The sequence below is a fragment of the Sus scrofa genome, chromosome 15 (genome assembly GCF_054392235.1).
Source record: "Sus scrofa isolate SSC_HxYL_T2T_F1_AM1 chromosome 15, Sscrofa_HxYL_maternal_Yorkshire_Landrace_v2.0, whole genome shotgun sequence".
NCBI lineage: Eukaryota > Metazoa > Chordata > Mammalia > Artiodactyla > Suidae > Sus > Sus scrofa.
In genome coordinates this window covers 154573065-154592808 of record NC_139397.1, presented here as the reverse complement: position 1 = coordinate 154592808, position 19744 = coordinate 154573065, and the positions used below count along the sequence as shown (strand labels likewise).

Genomic DNA, 19744 nt, shown 5'->3' with positions numbered 1-19744 from the left:
TGCCAAGAGCAATGCCCACCCGCCAACAATGGGCTGCAGCTGAGGTCTCACCTAACCTTCAGTAACCCCTGTTCCTCCTTGGTGGGGGGGTGGGCGTGGGATGGACGGGAGTTTGGGGTTGGTGGACAAAAACTCTCACATTTGGAATGGATGGGCCAGGGACTCCTTTTGTACAGCACAGGGAACTAGGTGGATTTGAGTCACTTTGCTGCACAACAGAAATTGGAGAAACACTGTAAATCAACCGTACTTTAATTTTAAAAAATAAATATTAAAATAAAATTTTTAAGTAATAAAAACATAATAATAACCCATGTTCCTAAGGTCTGCCCACCTCTTCACGGGTAAATTAACAGCCGGTGGAGTTCCCTTCATGGCTCAGCAGGTTATGAACTTGACCAGCACCCGCGAGGATGCAGGTTCCATCCCTGCATCCATTTGGTGCTGCCGTGAGCTGTGGTGGAGGCTGGCGGCTGCAGCTCTGACTCGACCCTTGGCTTGGGAACCTCCATATGCCTCAGGTGCGGCCTTAAAAAAAAGAAAAACGTTAGCAGGGGCGTGTGAGGAACAGCAGTGCACCTTCATGTCAGGGATGCGTCCTGCCTGCCGGGAGAAGCCACCCCAGACTCTACCTGGCCCTTCCTCCTGTGGGGACCCTCGCTCCATAGGTCAGTGTGGGGATCCTGGCAGCTGTCAGTTCTATTTCAAGGCCACGTTCAGACACTGGGAAGATAACCAGAGGGCCTGTGGACCCGCTCAGACAAGTGTACCCCGTCTTTACCTTGTTGCCGTGGGCCCTCACTCTGAGAGCAGGACAGGGGCGTCCTGGAGCTCTGGGAACGAGCACAGGTCTGAACCGAAGATGCCGGTTGCCGCCCACCCCAAAGCAAAGAGCTGGTTTCCTTCTCCCGGGCTGTCACCCCGACAAAAGGCTGCAGCACTACCGGAGCAGCCCTGCAGGACTTGGGTCTGTGACCTGGGCTTCATCTGGAAGGTGGGTGTTGGGGTGCTCTTACCCTCTGACCATGTTGGCTTTCTGGCCCTTACATTTTTTTCGGCCACACCCATGGCATGTGGAAGTTACCTGGCCAGGGATGGAATCTGAGTAGCCAGAGACAATGCCGGGTCCTTAACCCGCTGCGCCACAGCAGGAACTCCCACCCCTGTTAAGTCTCCTCAAGGGTATGTGCTGAGAGCTGCTGAGCCCCCAGGGGCCCTGGCTCCCATGCAGGCAGGGGTGGGGGATCCTCCTGTCCCTGAGGAAGCACCCATGCTCTGCAGGCCAGCCCTCTGCATCACTCTGAGCACACACTTTTTTTTTTTTTTTGGCTTTTTAGGGCTGTACCCGCGGCATGTTGAAGTTCCTAGGCTAGGGGTCGAATCGGAGCTGCAGCCACCAGCCTACACCACAGCCACAGCAGCATGGGATCTGAGCCACATCTGCGACCTACGCCACAGCGGACGGCAACACTGGATCCTTCACCCGCTGAGCGAGGCCAGGGATTGAACCTGTGTCCTCGTGGATGCCAGTCAGATTCATTAACCACTGAGCCACGACGAGAAGCCCTCTGAGCACACATCTTCCTCGTGAGCCCGACAGCACACTCGGCTGAGGCCCAGAGCTCTCCACTGAGCAGGGCGAGGCCCCCGGCAGTGACACCGCCCCTCCAGTCCCCTGCCGTTGCCGTCGAAATTCAGCACAGGGCGCGCTTCTCGCTGAAGTTTCAGCATTTCCTGAAATGATGCATCCCCAAATGTTTGTTCCAAAAAAATACTTTATTCATTAAACAATATATCCATATTCTATAACATGATCCAAAAATACAGATATACATCTTTACATCATTTAATAAAAAGATTTACAGTAGCATCTTTCCTTTACAAAGAGGACATCGATAATAACTCCTGGAAAATAAAATGTAACATTCACGTTAAAGCTGCATCATCTTTTGGGATGAAGTGTGGTAAGGTGAACACAAGAAAGAAATTTCACAGAACTCCCTTCTGAATGAGGACATTTTTCTGAGACTCCCCGTTTTAGAATTCCTCCCAGCACAGGAATGAACACCGACCGGCATTCGCGGAAACTGAGGGCAGCCTTGCACCCTCAACGCCCAGCCCTGCAACGGGGCCCGGCTGTGGCCACGTGGGAAGCTGCTCTTGGGGAGCGTTATTGCTTGAAACAGTCCCTGCCGACGGCTGCCAGTGACAGTCAGCAGACAGCACTGACACACAGCTGGCCACCGTCCCCATGCAGCCCTGCAACCCGCCACCTCTGCTGCCCACGGCTGTGTCCCCCACTTGCTGCTCCAGGCAGACAGGAGGCCACCTGCTCACATGGTCATGGCAGTACCAGTTTTACGTTGCCTGCACGGCGGGTGCAGTCACATGAGCCTCAGCGCCTGTATCCTGGCCATGAGCTGCACTAGCTCTGCCTGAGTTGAATGAGCTGTTTTCATTAGGGCAGCGCGAGGTCTCCAGGGGGGGAAGTAGGGGTCACCCGCCTGAGGGCTGGCCGCTCTGCCTCGGCCAGGACGCCCTTCCCTCACAGCCAAGCCCAGGCCCCCGGCAGCAGCAGAGCCAGAGCAGCCCAGCTGGCCCGTAGGGTCTGGCCTGATCACCCCAGGAGGAAGGCAGCCAGGCCTTGAGCCACCCCCGCCACCCCCATGTCCTCCAAGTGGCACGGCACCAGGCGCCAGGGAGGTTCGGTCGTGCTCCAAACAGCGCTCCAGGGACTCAGCCTATCTGCTCGGGTTTTCCGTTTTCTCCAAAGCTACATGAGCATTATTTTGGTTGATATTATTGTAACCAGCAAAAGTAAACACTAGAAACACATAAGCACAGAAAGTTCAAAAAAAAAAAAAAGACAAGACCCACCGTGGGGTGTTTAGGCATGGTGAGCAGCAGGCTGACACCATCGAAGTCCAACCAGAAGCGCGAGAGAGATCGGTCACCCTTCCTGGGAAGTGACCAAGGCCTCAGGAAACCAGGTGACAATCAGAAAGCACAGCCACCAGCCCAGGCCCACAAACACCATCGTTTTCTGTGATAACAGCGAGTGGGAAGTGTTCAGAGACGAAGTGCAAAAACCAAATGAGCTTTTCAAGGAACAGCACAGGCTCCCTGTACTTACCTGTCTTCTCCGCAGAAACTGGTCAAAGAGTGAAGGACAACATTTTTCCACAGTTTATTCCCCACAAGCTTTAAATACCTGTGGTAACAACAAGCTAGGTTTCTAAATACAAAGGCCCCTGGGTCCGGGCCGAGGTGGAGCCCGAGGCTGCGGCCAGCACTCGCTCAGAGGCGGCCCCTTCTCTGGGGCAGGAAGGAATCGGTTCCGGAGCGCTGTCTGCCCGGGAAGCCACCAGCCCCACCGCGCAGCCCGCGACAGGGGGCCACGCACGCTGCACTGACCCTGGAGCCGGGCCGTGGCCTCACGGTCCTTCCTGCCCGACCGCCTCCACGGCGACACGAGGCAACAGGCGGAGTGGCGGCCATGGCAGGTGCGCCTCTTCCTGGCTGGGCACTTCCCGTCTGACCCGCACACCTCCGGCTGGAAGCCCTTCCTCCCGCGGAGGCCTCTGGCCGCTGCTGACCCACGCCAGAGGGTCTCGGTCACACTCTCTGAACCGCGACACACGGATGACAGTGCACCAAACGCGCGCCGTCTCCCCGCGACGCCCCAGACGGCTCCAAGCCAGCCTGCGAAAGCTGACCAAAGACATAGTGCGCTCCGGGTGCCCAGCTTCATTCCAGAACTTCACAAATCACAGCACGGAACCGTCGTCCCCTCGGCTCTAAGAAGCTGACCGCCTCCCAGGAACCTGGACTGGCTTCTACACAGACACTGTCCTCACGCTGTCACGACGACGACGCATCTTCACAGTAAGAACGTCAGCAGCCCCCGGAGAAGGAGAACGGCGGCCACCTCACTGGCCCTGGTCGCAGGGACCGACAGCCTGTGGGCTGATGGAGAACCATGTGCTCCAGAAAGTCAACCCCTCACAGAGGGAACCGGGGGTCCAGATGGAAAGGCAGTGTGGCCGACCCTTCCCGGGCTCCGCACACCCGCGCTCTCCACGGCAGATGTGCCCAGGGGCCGGGCCCCGGGGGAGCAGCCCCTGGAAACACAGGCAGCCAAGGCCAGGCTCACACCTCCAGCAAGGGCGACGGCCGCGTCACACCCCCACGGGGCCCCTGGCGCTGGCGCTGGCGCTGTACAGAGTCACAAGGAAAAGTCACTGTGGCAAGTCCCCATGAGATCACACCTCTGTGCAAACAGGGCTCAGGTGACTGTTTCAGGAAACATCCAGAATGACAACTGGCCATTGGGTTATTAAAGATCGTTCAGAACAAGGTAGTTTTAAAATGAAGATAAAATATTGCAACAAGAACTGCAGAAACGTGGGCGCTGGCCCCAGCCCAGGCGTCGGCCTCGCCCTTACTTCTTCTTCCTCCTCTCCTGGACGCACCGTGGGCAGAACCTGCAACAGGAGAGGTGCAGTGAGGGCCCTGCACTTGGGAGGCCCAGGCCCTGTGCCTGGCATCTCCCAGCACGGCTGGATGCTGGCGACACGGCGCCAGACAAGAGACCCACAGGGCATGTGTCTCCCACCAGGGAAACCCATGTGGCTGCTCCATCTGGCACATCTGCCCTGAACTCGGTGGAGGAGACACAGATCAACGAGCAGGTGTCCTCTCGGTCAGGGTCACTGGCCCTCCCTGTGTGATGACAGGGCCACCGAGACCAAAATGGAGGTGACCCACCCCGCTGGCGCACCCCAAGCAGGCAGGCGCAGACCCTGGCACTGCCCCAGGATAAGCCAGGCTGAGCGGCCCTGGAAACTGCATGATGAACAGGCACTCCCTGACGACCCCGGCGAGCAGGTTCCAGAGCCTGAGACTCGGCCCAGAGACACAAGGGAGACGGCTGACGTGCACGCGACGCAGCTGCCAGGCCCCAGGCCACCATTCACCAGCATCAATCCAGGCCCCCAAGCAGGCACATCCTTGCCAGGCTGCAGAGGAGCGACACTGGCCAGTGAGCGCCCACACTCTGGGCTCTGCCATCTCCGTGGGAGCACCGCGGACCCGGGGATGGGCAACAAGGGTAGGTCACCCAGGTTCCCAGGCTCTGCCTGTCCCGCCCTTTCCCCGGACACGGGGGATGACCCTCGCCTGCAGAGCCCCTCCCCCCGGAAGTCCCGCAAACGGCTCCCGCTGCCCTCCCAGCCTCCTGCACCTCGCCCCCCAGTCACCCACTGAAGACTGTGCCTCGGGGGCTGCTCCCGCCCTCTGCACACGCAACGCGGGAAACCGGGCGCCACACACAGAGACAAGGAGGGCAGCGGTCCAGGCTGTCACTCAGCACAGGTCGACAAAGGGTCCTGTCCCTGGGGACTGGCCAGCTTTACTGAAGTGACAGCCACCACTGAGGGGAACACGGAAAACGGCAGCCCCGCTGCGGACCAGGACCAGCGGCAGGGGAGCTGGCACTCGTACTGACCATTTTCCCTTGGGCTTCGTGGTCAGGTCCACGCAGGCAAAGTGAAACCACTCGATGGGACACTGCAAGGCAAGGCGGCGCCATCAGCACCCCGCGTGCCCGCCCTCCCATCAGCACCCCGCGTGCCCGCCCTCCCACCCATGCGAGCCCCTGCCCGGGGCCTGACACGCACGTCCGGGTTGTCGCAGCCGATCATCTCCCCGTAGGACACCTGGTGGCACAGGCAGTAGGTGGGCTCGTTTGGGTCCACAGGCATATCCAGCACGTCGGACGGGTGCACAGACAGCACAGTGTCACTGAACTCAGACCTGCAGGGGGACAACAGCTGTGAGCAGGGGCACAAGTTCCCAAGAGCGCCAGACAAAGACACACCAGGAAGGCGCTCAGCACCCGGCACTGGCCAGTCCCTGGGGACAGGACCCATGCCCGACCCCCACCCACCGGACCTGCTCCAAGCCTGTCCCAGGAGGCACGTGTCACCTCCTACCAGTGGACACTCAGCAACACCCGAGACCCACAGGCCCATCCAGAGAGTCCAGGGGCAGAGACGGCCCTGCCGCCACCAGCTGACCCTGCAGGTCCTCTCTCAAGATCAGCCAGCGTGTCCCTACAGCACCTTCACCTTCACCCCAACCCGCAGAAGCCACTGGCTCCCTCCTCCCTCATGGACTCTAACCTCAGGAGCCCAGCACCTGCCCAGCCCAGGGCGGCAGCCAGTCCCCCTCGTCCCTGCAGCTCCCCTCTGGTCCCCACCCAGCAGCCCAGCCAGAACCCCGCACCATCTACGCCTCCGCCAAATCGCTGCTCGGCCCTGCAGCGTCCATCCGTGTGAAGGGAGGGGGCCGGGGGATCGACGCACATGTTTCACTGCTTTCGATAAACATCAGAGCTGCAGACCTGCACAGATGCTGCAGACCAGTGTAGACAGCGTATTCCCACTGGTACAGAAAGGACACCCTCCCCCTCAAGCCAGGAGACAGGCGCATATGCAAACACGCGTGCTAAGTGAACACCGAGAGTCCCACGGGGACAGGGACACGGCAAGGGGAGCCGAGTCGGGCGGCGGGCGGGTGGCGGGCGGGTGAAAGGGAGAAAACCTGTTCCCCAGAAACGCTCTGTGCCTCTGTGACCTGCGTCCTGGCCGCCACTGTCCCCTGACACGAGTACGAACTGCCCCCACCCCCCCAGGAGGTCCCCGGGGTCGGGGCAAGTCTCTCCCTCTGTGGGGACTCTGCTCCCCGCCTCTGGGGACGGGACCATCTCGTCGTCTGTGCTTCAGGCAGGCCTCCAGGCGGCACACTGTCACCATCCCGGGCTCTGTGTCTCACCCGCCTGCGCTCACCCTGGGGGACACTGTGGACCCTCGCAGGAGCCACGCACCCTCTTCCGAGGGCCTCCCGCCCTTCCGCGCAGCCCCATCCTGGCTGTCGTGTGAGCTCTACTCTCGCACCGGGAGCGCCATGAAAAGGACAAGGGAGAACAGAAAAAAATGGAACAACTGGCTAAAAAATTCCAAATCTGATGCAAACTATAAACTAACAGTTCCCAGAAGCTTGATGAGCTCCAAACAGAAAAGAAACCCATACCAGAACACATCATAATTAAATTCCAAAAATCAAGTTGTAGGAGTTCCCATTGTGGCCCAGTGGGTTAGGAAACAACTAGTATCCATGAGGACACAGGATCAATCCCTGGCCTCACTCAGTGGGTTAAGGATCCTGCGTTGCCCTGAGCCATGGCGCAGGTCGCAGATGTGGCTCAGATCCCTCGTTGCTATGGCTGTGGTGGAGGCCGGCAGCTGCAGCTCTGACTCGACCCCTAACCTGGGAACTTCCATATGCTGCAGGTGCAGCCCTAAAAATAAAAAGACAAAAAAAAAACCCCACTTTTTCTCATAGTTTAAAATGTGTCTAAAGTAAGCAATGGCTTATACCTAAAATAATAATAATATATTCTGAGGCTTATGTCATATGAAGACGTAAAATTTTTGATAACAGCACAAAAGCCAGAAGACAGAAAACAAAAGAAAATCTACGTAGACTCTTACATTAAACATGAAATCATATAATACTGTTTGAAATTCACTGCGGAAAGTTAATGAAACTGGTGTACACACTAGAATAGTCCTTAAAATGGAATATACTGGAAAAACACGGTTAATCCAAAAGAAGACGGAAAAAGAACAGATGGGACCAAGAGACAACTAACAGCAAGACAGAAAATTTAAATCCACCCGTAACATTAATTACTTCAAATCTGAATAATCTAAACATTGCAATGAAAAGGCAGACATTGTCAAACTCGATAAAAAAACAAGACTCAACTATGTGCTGCTTTCAAGAAACTCACTCTAAAACACAAAAACACAAATATGTGAAAGTAACAGAAAACAAAAGGGAAAATCAACATACCTTGTAAAACTCACCATAAGACACTCAGAATGGCTATGGTAACATTAGACCAGACAGACCTCAAAACAAAGAACATTGTGGGGAATAACAAAATAAATAATGATAAAGGAGTCACTTAAAAAAACCCAAAAAAACTCTGTATACACCTCCAAATACCAGAGCTTTAAAATATATAAAACAGGAGTTCCCATTGTGGCTCAGCAGAAATGAATCCGACTAGGAACCATGAGGTTGCGGGTTCGATCTCTGGCCTCGCTCACTGGGTTAAGGATCCGGCGTGGCCTGAGCTGTGGCGTAGGTCGCAGACGCAGCTCGGATCTGGTGTTGCTGTGGCTCTGGTGTAGGCAACAGCTCCGATTGGACCCCTAGCCTGGGAACCTCCATATGCTGCAGGTGTGACCCTAAAAAGACAAAAGACAAAACAAAAGTAAAACCAAAACACATCAAAATCTGTGGGATGCAACTAAAACAGTAAGTATTTATATTAGAAAAGGAGGAAGGTACGAAATTCAATGGTCTAAACTACTTCCCCGGTAGAAAGTAAGACTGGAAAGAGTCAAGTAAATCCCAGCTAAGTAGCAGGAGGAAGTAATAAACATCTGAGCAGAAATAAACGAAATAGAGGCGTTCACATCGTGGCTCGGCAGAGTGAAAACTCGACACAGCGTCCGTGAAGACGCAGGGTCTACCCTGGCCTCACTCAGCGGGTTAGGATCCAGCCCTGCCGCAAGCTGCAGTGTGAGTCTCAGACGCCGCTCATATCCCCTGTGGCTGTGGCTGTGGGGTAGGCCTGCAGCCACAGCTCCAATTCGACCCCTAGCCCAGGAACCGCCATATGTAGCAGGTGTGGCCATAAACAAAAAATAATAATAAATCATAATAATTTTTAAAAAGAAATAGAAAAAACAATGAATAAAAAATAAAAAGTCAGTTTTCTGAAAAGATCAAGGCAAAACGAGAGAAAGTAAAAATCACCAACATCAGGTCTGAAAGATTGAGCATCAGTCCAGATCCTACATCAGAAAAACAATAATGTCACATTATGAATAACCTGATGTCAAGAAACCTGATGACTTACACAAACTACCAATTCCTTGAAAGACAGAGATTCCCAAAACTGACTCAAGAACAAAGAGAAAGGCTGACTAGCTCCGTAACTTTAAAGCTGATTACAGACTCAACCTGTATACTTAAAATGATAACATTTTATTGTATATGAATTATTCCTTAATAAAGCTAACCTAAATTGAAAATTCTGTTAACTTACGCTTCAGGAACTGGCATATCATATTACTGCAAGATTTGATTTCCAGTACAGCACAAAATTCTTTCAAATGCGTGTGTCTTTTTTCTAATTCCATCTTGTTTCAAAGCACACTTTAAATGTAGCTTTCTCAAGTTGTCTAATTGGTATGGAAGAAAAAACAAGGTTTAAAAAAAACACCAGCAATGGGGTTCCTGCCATGGCGCAGTAGGTTAAGAATCTGACTGCAGTCGCTTGGGTCGCTGAGGAGGCAAGGGTTCGATCCCCAGCCCAGCACAGTGGGTTAAAGGATCCAGCTTGCCACGGCTGCAGCTCAGGTCTCAGCTGTAACTCAGATTCAGTCCCCAGCCCAGCAATGTCCGTGTGCGGCAGGTACAGCCGTTAAAGAAAAACGCAAAACCAAAAAACAAAACTCAAAACAAGACTCAACTACAGTGTCCAGGGGAGCACGTGCTGGGGACAAAACAACAAAGAGAGACGGGAAGTACACACCCTGTCCTCCTGGGTCACGTGCGTCTGGGGCTGAGGAGCAAGCGAAGATGCTGGCGAGGCCCAGGGAAGGGCCCCGGGCCAGCGGTCACTGCCCAGGAGCCAGTCACGAAGACGCGCCTCTTACAGACATTCTTAAACTACACGCTTGTTTTCTGTCACCTCCTGCGTCCGTGTATTACTTTATAACACAAAGGTGCTGTCTGAGGTTTTTTTAAGATAAAAGTTCAAAGGCCAGGTTTAAGAACTAAAATTCTCCCTTGCTTTATCAAGAACTAACTCTCCTGAGCATTCCCGTAACTGTCAGAATCACCCCCGCAGAGGTCGCATGGCGTGTGCTGTCATCTCCTCTGCTGTCTACTCATCACGCCTACGAAGCAAAAAGGCTGTAACACCTCGGGGACAGGAGCTAATAAGTGGGAGAGTGTTTTAAATGAAACATTCTGAAGTTCAAGTTAAATGACATATGCATTTAATAATTGCAGTCACACAATTTAATAGTGAATCTATCTGAAATACGTATTCATATATGAAACCATCAACTGAAACATAGGCAGCTGGAAAGCAGCTTGGCTTGAATGGCACCAAACATCATTGTGTCGCTCAAGAGGCAGGGCAAACAATGGTTAAAAGAACAGGTTCTGGAATCAGACCACCTGGTGCAAACCCAGCCCTCACGCACCAGCTCTAAGCTTGAACTGGGCTCACCACTTAGAACAACAGTGCTCCCTCAGGCTGCTGTGAGGACCAACCGACCTGACACAGCTAAAGCAGGAGCCGCAGCACACCTGGCACAGGTAAAAGCACCAGGAGCCGCAGCACACCTGGCACAGGTAAAAGCACCAGGAGCCGCAGCACACCTGGCACAGGTAAAAGCACCAGGAGCCGCAGCACACCTGGCACAGGTAAAAGCACCAGGAGCCGCAGCACACCTGGCACAGGAAAAGCACCAGAGGCCGCAGCACACCTGGCACAGGTAAAGCAGGAGCTGCGGCACACCTGGCACAGCTAAAGCAGAAGCTGTGGCGCACCTGGCACAAGTAAAGCACCCCCTCAGCCTCACAGTCACTGCCTTTCCAGATCCTGAGTCGGTGCCACTGGTGTTCTTTGGGGGAAAGAGGAAAAAAGTGCCTCTCACCCTCCTTTATGCTTCTTCTTCTTTGGGGTGTCTTCTTCTGAGGTCCTCCTGCCACGGCCCCGGGAGCCCCTCTTTTCTTTCTGACCTCGACCTTCTGAAACAACAAAGACCCCAGCTTTGTTCACAGAACTCACTGAAGCAGGACAAGATTTACCCAAATATGACATTTACCGTAATGTTCCTAATACACTTAGACAAAATTCTTCAGGACGCCATAGTTAACAACAACAAAATAAAGAAAAACTATGACTTGCTTTTTAGGCCCCGTCCTCCGGAGCTTTCAAAGTCGCTGCCCTCCATCTTGTCCTTCAGGTCCGCCTCGAAGCGAGCCAGGTCCGCGTCCAGCCTTCGGATGTGTTTATCCACCTACACAGAAGGATGCTCACACATTGCAGTCAAGCGAGAGGCGACGCGCCTCGGGACCCGCAAGGGCCCGAGTCCACCAGCAGCCCCGCCCGCCTGTGACTGAGGGTAGACTCACGAAGCTCCGCCGGAACAAGGCCCTCTCCTTCAGCGCTGATGCAAGGGGCTCTGTCCCCCGCACACCTGACACACCAGAGAGCCAATCCTACTCAGCCGAGGGCCGGGAAGGCAGGCCACAGGGGAACGACGCGGGGAAGTGCAACGGAATCGGGGCGAGGACCTTTGCTGCTGAACCCAAACTTAAAATGGGAAGAACACATAGGTTCCTCCGCAGAAAACGACTCTGAAGCTTCTGGTACAGGGTGGAGCCCGCGGGCGAAGGAGGACGCAGCCCGGTGCCCATGCGCACGGGACCACGCCGCGGCAGCAACGGTCCTTCGACGTCCCGAGGGACTGCACCGCCGCGGCAGCCACAGCCCGCAGGAGAGACCACAGCTCTCCAGCCTGGAGAGGACCGCCGTCTCAGGGCACGGTGACCTCGTGACAGCAGGGGAAGCCCAGCTCCTGGAAACGCTGCTACCGGCTCAAGCACGCAGGGACACCGCTGTAAGCGCCCCGCGCCCTGCAGGGCCCTCCTCGAATGCCGCGGGACGAGGGCTTTGAGAATCCTGTCTGCGAGGACCCGTCGTGGCTCAGCGGTTAATGAATCCGACTAGGAACCATGACGTTGCGGATTCGATCCCTGACCTCACTCGGTGGGTTAAGGATCCGGCGTTGCCTGAGCTGTGGTGTAAGTCGCAGACGCGGCTTGGATCTGGCGTGGCTGTGGCTGTGGTGTAAGCCAGTGGCTACAGTTCCGACTAGACCCCTAGCCTGGGAACCTCCATATGCCGCGGATGCAGCCCTAGAAAGAAAAAAAACAAAAACAAAAACAAAGAATCCTGTCTGTCTCACTGGCGCTGCCCTACAGCCTCGCGCATATCTCTGGACAATGGCTCTGTGCCGCCCTGTGAGCCCTGGGCAACGCTGACTTGAGCAGGAACAGGACGGAACTTTCCCTACCGCTGACAAAGGCAAAGCATTCAGCATGGACGTAAATGAACGGCTTCTGCAACCCAGTCAACAAGCAGAAGGGGCACAGAAGACCGGAGGGCAGCCGCGGCCCGGGGGGCACCCCTCCCTCGGACACTCCCTCCAGAAGCGCTGACCGGCTGCCCGCTGCGAGGAGGGGACGGAGCCGAGGGGGGGAGGGGCGGCAGAGGCCGGGCGGCCGGGCTCACCATCTCGTAGGTCTGCATGGCCAGCTGCACCTTGTCGTCGCTGTACTCCTTGCACTTGCTGTAGGCGCTCTGGATCTTCTGCAGGTGCTCCACGCGCTGGTCGGGCGAGAGGGTCTTCACCATGGCAATGTACTCGGCAGCCAGGATGTCGATCTCGGCTTTCTTATCTGAGAGAGACGGTTCCGAGCTCGTCCTCGTGCCTGGAGGCCGGCCCGTGCTCACCGGACCGGCAGCCGATACAGCCCGACCAGAGCGAGTTCCAGCAAAGGAGCGGCCACTGCGGGGCGGTGGGCACAGCCCTCCCAGACACCACGACCACGTGCCCGGGACGGTCCTGGCGCGTGACGCCTGCCCCACCCGTGAGCCGGTGTCCTGTGCACAGGCGTGTACCCTGAAGGCTGAGTCCCGGACAGCCCGGGGCACACACTCCCAACTGCAGAAAACAGGAGACGACCCAAAGGAGATAAATGAGCCATGGTCCAGTCACACCACCGGACACTGCCCAGCCACAAAAGGACCAAGCAAGGGTCAACCCCACAAGAGGTGACGCTGAGAGAGAAAAGCAAGACGCAAAGGAACACACGCAGGATGACGCTGTTGACGCTGAGGGTGGGAACAGACACAACTCAACCGTTTGGTTAACAGGTGAAGAAACGTGCTGCAGGTGAAAACACAGGGCACGGCAAAAAAAAAGAAAAAAAAAGATATGACATAAAAGTGCACAAAAACGCAAAAGACCAAGTTTGACTTTTTTGGTTTGGGTTTTGGTTTTTTTGCTTTTTTAAGGCTGCACCCGCGGCATGTGGAGGTTCCCAGGCTAGGGGTCTAATCGGAGCTGTAGCCGCCGACCTACACCACAGCCACAGCAATGCCAGACCCGAGCCGCATCTGCGATCTCCACCATAGCTCACAGCAACACCCGATCCTTAACCCACTGAGGGAGGCCAGGAATCAAAACTGCATCCTCATGGATGCTAGTCAGGTTCACTAACCACTGAGCCACGAGAGGAACTCCCTAAGTTTGATTTTAAAGAATCATGGTGTGCCCACTGCGGCGCAGCAGAAACGAATCCAATCTATCGATGAGGATGCGGGTTTGATCCCTGGCCTTGCTCGGGGATCTGGCTTTGCGGTGAGCTGGGGTGTAGGCCAGCAACTGCAGCTCCAATTCAACCCCTAGTCTGGGAACTTCCATATGCTGTGGGTGTGGCCCTTAAAGAAAAGCAAAGAAAAGAGAATCAGCAGTCTCCCTGAGACACCACCCAGGGCACGGGCCTGGACAGCAGCCCCACACCAGGTCCCCTGCAGGACCGGTGCCATCCCAGGATCCTGGTGCTCCAGTCCCCAGGGTATCAGGGCCCAGCTCTGGCTGTGCTGAGAGGCCCGAACCCACCTTCCGTCCTCTGGTCCAGCTCTCGCATCAGCTGGAAGTTCCTCTGAAGTTCACAGGGAAGGTTCTCGATACCTGAAACACAAAGACAGGATTAAGATATCCTTTTTGAGCGACTTGTGCCAAACTCTGAACATGCTGGTAAGAGGCTGACACGCTCCAGAGGCTGTCAGAAGCTCGAGAAGGTAGAGGTGAAAGCAGAAACGAGGTGCAAGCAGAGGCAGGAAGATGCCGTGGGATTCTTCCACTCCAAGGCCCAGGTCACCCCTCCCCGGCAGACACCTCTTCCCAGGGAACATGTCCCAAACCCGGAGGCCCCCCCATCTCCCTCCACTTGACTCTGAACTCCAGGGCATCGGGGGCCGGCCAGTGCTGCACGTGGGACTTTATGAGGATGGAGCCACATGGAGCTACCAAGCCCCTGAAACGGGCAAGTATGCAGAGGGACTCAAGTTCTCCTCTTACTCAGGGTTATTTAAAATTAAACAGACGGCAACGGACAGCATAGGTGGAGGGCCCTGCCCCGCTGCTCTCACACCTGCACGCAGCCCTCTCAGTCCAGCCTCGGCCCCGCCGCAGCTGATCACTTTAGGAGCTACATCTGCTCCAAGCCCCACTCCCAGCCCACCCAGGGAGCAGCACAGATGCCATCCTGGCCTCCAGGCCCACCACGCCCTCGAGTGGACCCCCTGCTATCCTAGTGCGGCTGCCAGAACAGTGCCACCCCTGCACTGTCATGATCTCCTGGGCTCCTTCATGGCCTGGAAACTTCTATTTGCCCCACTCAATAGTGAGTTTCAGGAAAAGGAAGAATCATGTCTGCCTTCCTGGAACACAGCCGGCGCTCAAGGTCCCAAGCCTTCACACAGGAGCCCCACACAGGACAGAACTCAAGTCCCTCAGTCCCTCCACAGGGGCCCACCAGGCAGGCTCCAGGCCAGAGAAGGGCAAGCCGCAGTGCCACCCAGCAGACACCTAGGGCGGGCCCCCTAATGACACTGCTGGGGAAACCTCTCCCTCCACTGTGTTCTCCCACCCAGGACCCTGTGCTCACGGGGGGCCAGGTGAGCAGAATAAACGGCCAGGACTGAGCAACCCCCTGGGAGGGCTGGATCCTCGCCATCTTCCCCAGAGCAGGGGGTCACGCCCTACTCTCAGCAACCTCGGGTGGAGCTCCCAGCCCAGAGTGACTCTGAACACCCAGTGCTCCAGAGCCACCTGACCCAGCCCCCACCCAGGCCAACTCCCAGCCAGAGCCAGGCAGCAGCGTTTAAAGCTAGGGTCTCCACTCTCCAGTGCTCAACTGTGACAAGCTACTAAGCCTCTGCAGGCAACACCACCCCCTCTGTGAAAAGCGTGAACAACCACCTGCTCAGGAGTCCTCCAGAGATGGCTATGGCTCAGTGGTGATGACCACTGCCCTGAACACCCTACCCAGCCCTGGAAGCTGCGCCCCCAAACCCCCTGCACAAAGACAGGTGCCCTGGGGGACCCTCCACATCAGTATGCCTAGTAGATGCACAAACTGGGACTCGAAAGCAATTCCCAGGTCACAGCACAAGTAGGCAAGGAATCCAGGCCCTCCAAGCTCGCCAGGCCCTGGGACCCCCAAACCCGGCCCAGAGTCCAAGAGGACTGGGTCTCAACCACCTTGGTGGGCCACCTCGGTGGGGAAGAGCAGGGAACCAGGTAAGGCAAGGCCCCGCTGGGAAGGAGCGAGGCCCGGTGGAGAGGGCGGGGCATACGTCGAAGCGGGCGGTGCCTAGGAGGCGGTGGGCGGTGCCTGGTCGCGGGCGGAGCCTTCGGTGAGTGGGCGTGGTCGGGTCGGGAGGGTAGGGCGGGGCCGCTCTGGCCCCGCCCCGGCCGCGCCGGCCCCTCCCCGCCGTGACGCATCTGGAATTGGCGCGGCCGTGATGGCGGGACCCCGTGCCGCGCCCCCTGCGCGCCCCTCCCCCGTGGCCCCGCCTGCCCCGCGCGCGCCCCCGCTGCCTTTGCCGCCGGGCCGCCCCGCCGCCCCCACGAGCCCCGGGGTCCGTGTGCGGAGCCTGACGCGCGAAGGAGGCGCGGCGGGGGCGCCCCGGCGTGGGTGGCGGGCCTGGGTGGGGCGGGGGACGCTTACTGTCCAGGTAGTGCTCCAAGTACATGGCGGTCGCCATCTTCGTCCGCGGCCGCGCTCTGGGTCTGCGCGGGCGGTGGCGCCGCGGGAGGCGGAGGCGGGGCCGGCGTGGTCACTATTAATGAGCCCAGCGCGCTGATTGGGCGGACGCCGGGGCGGGGCTCCTCTGGGCACGCCCCCCGGCTTCCGGTCGGGGTCGCGGCGGGGCGGTCGGAGCAGGTGCGGGGCTGCGAGGTGCGCGAGCACGCTCGGCCTCTGGAGGTTTTCGGGGGCTGGTGGGGGTGGCGGGTGGCGCCGTTTCATCAGCGAAAATGCCGGTGTAAAGATACACCCCTTCTGTTGAACTCTTCCGTAAACCCCAGGCAGATATTTAAAAGTGGAAGCACATTCATTGTTTTGTCAATTTTACCTTCGTTATAGAAATTCAAGCTGTTCAGGGAAAGGAAAATTTCCAACCTCCCCAAGGAACAGAACTGTGATTATGTTGCTCACCTTTCAACCAAATGTTTGCAGTTTCCATGCAACCGTTCTGGCCCGATTCAATGCTTGATGTGAAACTGCACACACACGCTGGCGGAGCTAATTGCATACTACCCACTTTCTTTATTAAGTAGGTGTTTTTATTAATAACTTTATTTTTAGAGCAGTTTTTGGTTATCAGAAAAATTGAGAAGGAAACAGTTCTTATATACCCCCTCCACACACACACAGTTTCCCTTATGAACATTTTCGGAGTTCCTGTCATGGCTCAGAGGAAACGAATCTGACTAGGAACCATGAGGTTGTGGGTTCGATCCCTGGCCTCGCTCTGTGGGTGCAGGATCTGGCGTTGCCGTGAGTTGTGGTGTAGGTCTCAGCCATGGCTCAGATCCCATGTTTCTGTGGCTGTGGTGTAGGCTGGCAGCTGCAGCTCCAATTGAACCCCTAGCCTGGGAACCTCCAAATGCCACGGATGTGGCCCTAAAAAAATAAAAAAACATTTTCCATTTCTGGGGTACATTTACTACAACTGATGAAACCATATCGATTTTCCATTAGGAGTCATTCTGTGTGGTAAGACTATGTTAAGTACCCACCAATACAGTTTCATACAAAATAGTTGCTCTGCCTTTAAAATGGCCTGCTCCACCCATGCATCTCTCTCCCTGCCCCAGCCCCTGGCTTGGTCTCTGGTTCTGCCTCTTCCAGACTGTCATGTAGTTGAAATCAAACAGCATGTAGCCCTTTCAGATTGACTTCTTTCTTTTAGTAATAAGCTTTTGGGGGGGCGCACCCATAGCATGTGGAAGTTCCCAGGCCAGGGATCAAATCTGAGCTGCAGCTGTGACCTGTACCACCTATGGCCACAGCTGCAGCAATTCCATATCCTTAATCCACTGTGCTGGGCCAGGAGTCAAACCCAGAGCTGCCACAGAGCTAACCCTGGACTCTCAACCCACTGCGCCACAGCCACAGCAGGAACTCCAGTAATATGCATTTTAAGGTTCCTCCACGCCTTTTCGTGACTGAATGGCATCTTCTTTTTCTTTTTTTTTCTCTTTAGGGCCGCACTCAAGGCATATGCTGCCGGCCACGGCCACAGCCACACAAGGTCCAAACCGCATCTGTGACCTACAACACAGCTCATGGCAACACCGGATCCTTAACCCACTGAGTGAAGCCAGGGATCAAACCTGCATCCTCATGGATCCTAGTGGGGTTCATTACCACTGAGCCATGACCAGAACTCCTAGGATGGTATCTTCTTAATGCTGAAGAATATTTCATTGTCTTTTTGTCCCACGGTTTATCCATTCATCTATTAGACATCTTGGTTGCATCTAAGTTTTGTCAATTATGAATAAAGCTGCTATAATTATTTCTGTACATATTTTTGTGCGGACATAGTTTTCAATTCCTTTGGGTTAATACCAAGAACCATGATGGCCGGATCATACTGTAAGATTATATTTAGTTTTGTAAGAAACTGCCAAACTGTCTTTTTTGTCTTTTTGTATTTTTAGGGCCGCACCCACGGCATATGGAGTTTCCCGGGGGGGCCTAATTGGAGCTACAGCTGCCGGCCTACGCCGCAAGCCTCAGCAACGCCGGATCCGAGTCTGCGACCTTCACCACAGCGTGTTCCTAGTCAGAATCCTTTCTGTTGCGCCAGGACGGGAACGCCTTTTTTCTTTTTTCCAAACTGTCTTTCAGAATAAGCTGTACTATTTCAGGTTTTTTCGTTTTGTTTTGTTTGTCTTTTTGTCTTTTTAGTGCCCCCTCCCGCCCCCGGCCTATGGAGGTTCCCAGGCTAGGGGTCTAATCAGAGCTGTAGCCACCGGACACCAGATCCTTAACCCACTGAACAAGGCCAGGGATTGAATCCAAATCCTCACGAATTCTAGTCAGTTTCATTAACGCTGAGCCATGGTGGGAACTCCTCTTTTGCCCACTTTTAAAACTGAGCTATTGCTTTTCTTAATTGGTGAGTCACACAATCCACTTTGCAACTATTTACTTTCTTTTTTTTTTTTTTTTTTTGTCTTTTAGGGCCACACCCGCAGTATATGGAGGTTCCCAGGCTAGGGGCTGAGCCTACACCACAGCCACAGCAACATGGGATCCAACCCCCATCTGCAACCTACACCGAAGCCCAGGGCAACACCAGATCCTTAACCCACTGAGCAGGCCCGGGTTCGAAACTGCATCCTCCTGGATACTTGAGGATTCTTAATGGCTCAGCCAACGGGAACTCCTATACCATTTACATCTTTAACTTAATTCTCCCAATACGCCTCAGGCGTCCTGGCGGAGTTTCCCCCGGTGTTACGGTGCGGGCCACCGGTGGCCGTAGCTCAGCAAACCGCGCGGGTGAACGCCTGTTGATTGTCTCCAATTTTTCATCACCTTAAACAGTGCTCCATTTGTTCATAGACCTGCACATACCCATCGCCTCAGAGTAAACGACCTCTATTTTTATTCATTTTTCGTCTTTTCGAGGGCCACACCCACGGCATATGGAGGCTCCCAGGCTAGGGGTCAAATCAGAGCTACAACTGGCGGCCTACCCCACAGCTCACGGCAATGCCGGATGCTTAACCCACAGAGCGAGGCCAGAGATCGAACCCGCACCCTCATGGTTTCTCGTCGGATTTGTTAACCACTGCGCCACTATGGGAACTCCTAAACTACCTTTAAAACATAGTGGTTAAAAGAAGCATTTTCTTATAGCTCACAATTTTCATGAGTCCGGCGTTCCAGCAAGGCTCACTTGGGTGACTCTTCTAAGTGATACAATGGAGATGGCTGGGGTGGCTGGAAGGCTGCATTTGACTGGTACCGTGGACCAGAGCACACGCACGTGGCCTCTCCAGCCCAATGGTACCTCTTAGGTGGCTACTCAGGGCTTCCAGAAAGTTCTGAGAGGCCCTGGTGGAAGCCGCAAGACCTCATCTTGGTCACCCCAAGACATCACCTGACCACATGCTATTGGTCAAGTGAGTCCGAGGGACCAACCCAGATTCGAGAGGAGGAAGGTTAGACCACGCCTCTCAATGGGAGGAGCAGCCACTCTGTTGTCTACGGCTCTTTAGATAAATTCTTCAAAACTGTTTCGCTAGCCCAAAGGTCAGGTTCTAAGTGCCAGTCTTCTAAACGCATTGCCTGAGGGAAGCTAATACTGACACTTGACTGAGTGGGTTTTCACTTTTGCTAACCCTAGATTTCACCAGGCTTTCTTATCTTTGCTCCATGTGATTGCAAAAAAAACTTCAGTGTTTTGTGTTTCTTTGATTTTAAGCGAGACTAA

General features: G+C 55.2%; 1 protein-coding gene across 4 annotated transcripts; it reads right to left on the bottom strand.

Annotated features, from left to right (window-relative positions):
- Positions 1–1757: 1757 nt before the first annotated feature.
- Positions 1758–16026, bottom strand: ING5 (inhibitor of growth family member 5). Of its 4 annotated transcripts, none has more exons than XR_014830379.1 (8): positions 15961–16026; positions 13845–13916; positions 12452–12618; positions 11063–11174; positions 9185–10902; positions 5679–7976; positions 5507–5568; positions 1758–4484 (listed from the first exon to the last, which is right to left on the bottom strand). XR_014830379.1 is itself a non-coding variant. In XM_021075112.2 (8 exons), the coding sequence occupies exons 1-8, from the start codon at positions 15995–15997 to the stop codon at positions 4442–4444; spliced, it is 723 nt and encodes a 240-aa protein (XP_020930771.2). In that variant the 5' UTR covers positions 15998–16026; the 3' UTR covers positions 1758–4441. The 4 variants fall into 4 exon arrangements, 3 of the variants coding, with proteins under 3 accessions (XP_020930771.2, XP_084856971.1, XP_084856973.1); XM_021075112.2 differs by having other exon boundaries at positions 5679–5814; positions 10809–10902; XM_085000845.1 differs by having other exon boundaries at positions 5679–5814; positions 10809–10899.
- Positions 16027–19744: the final 3718 nt, after the last annotated feature.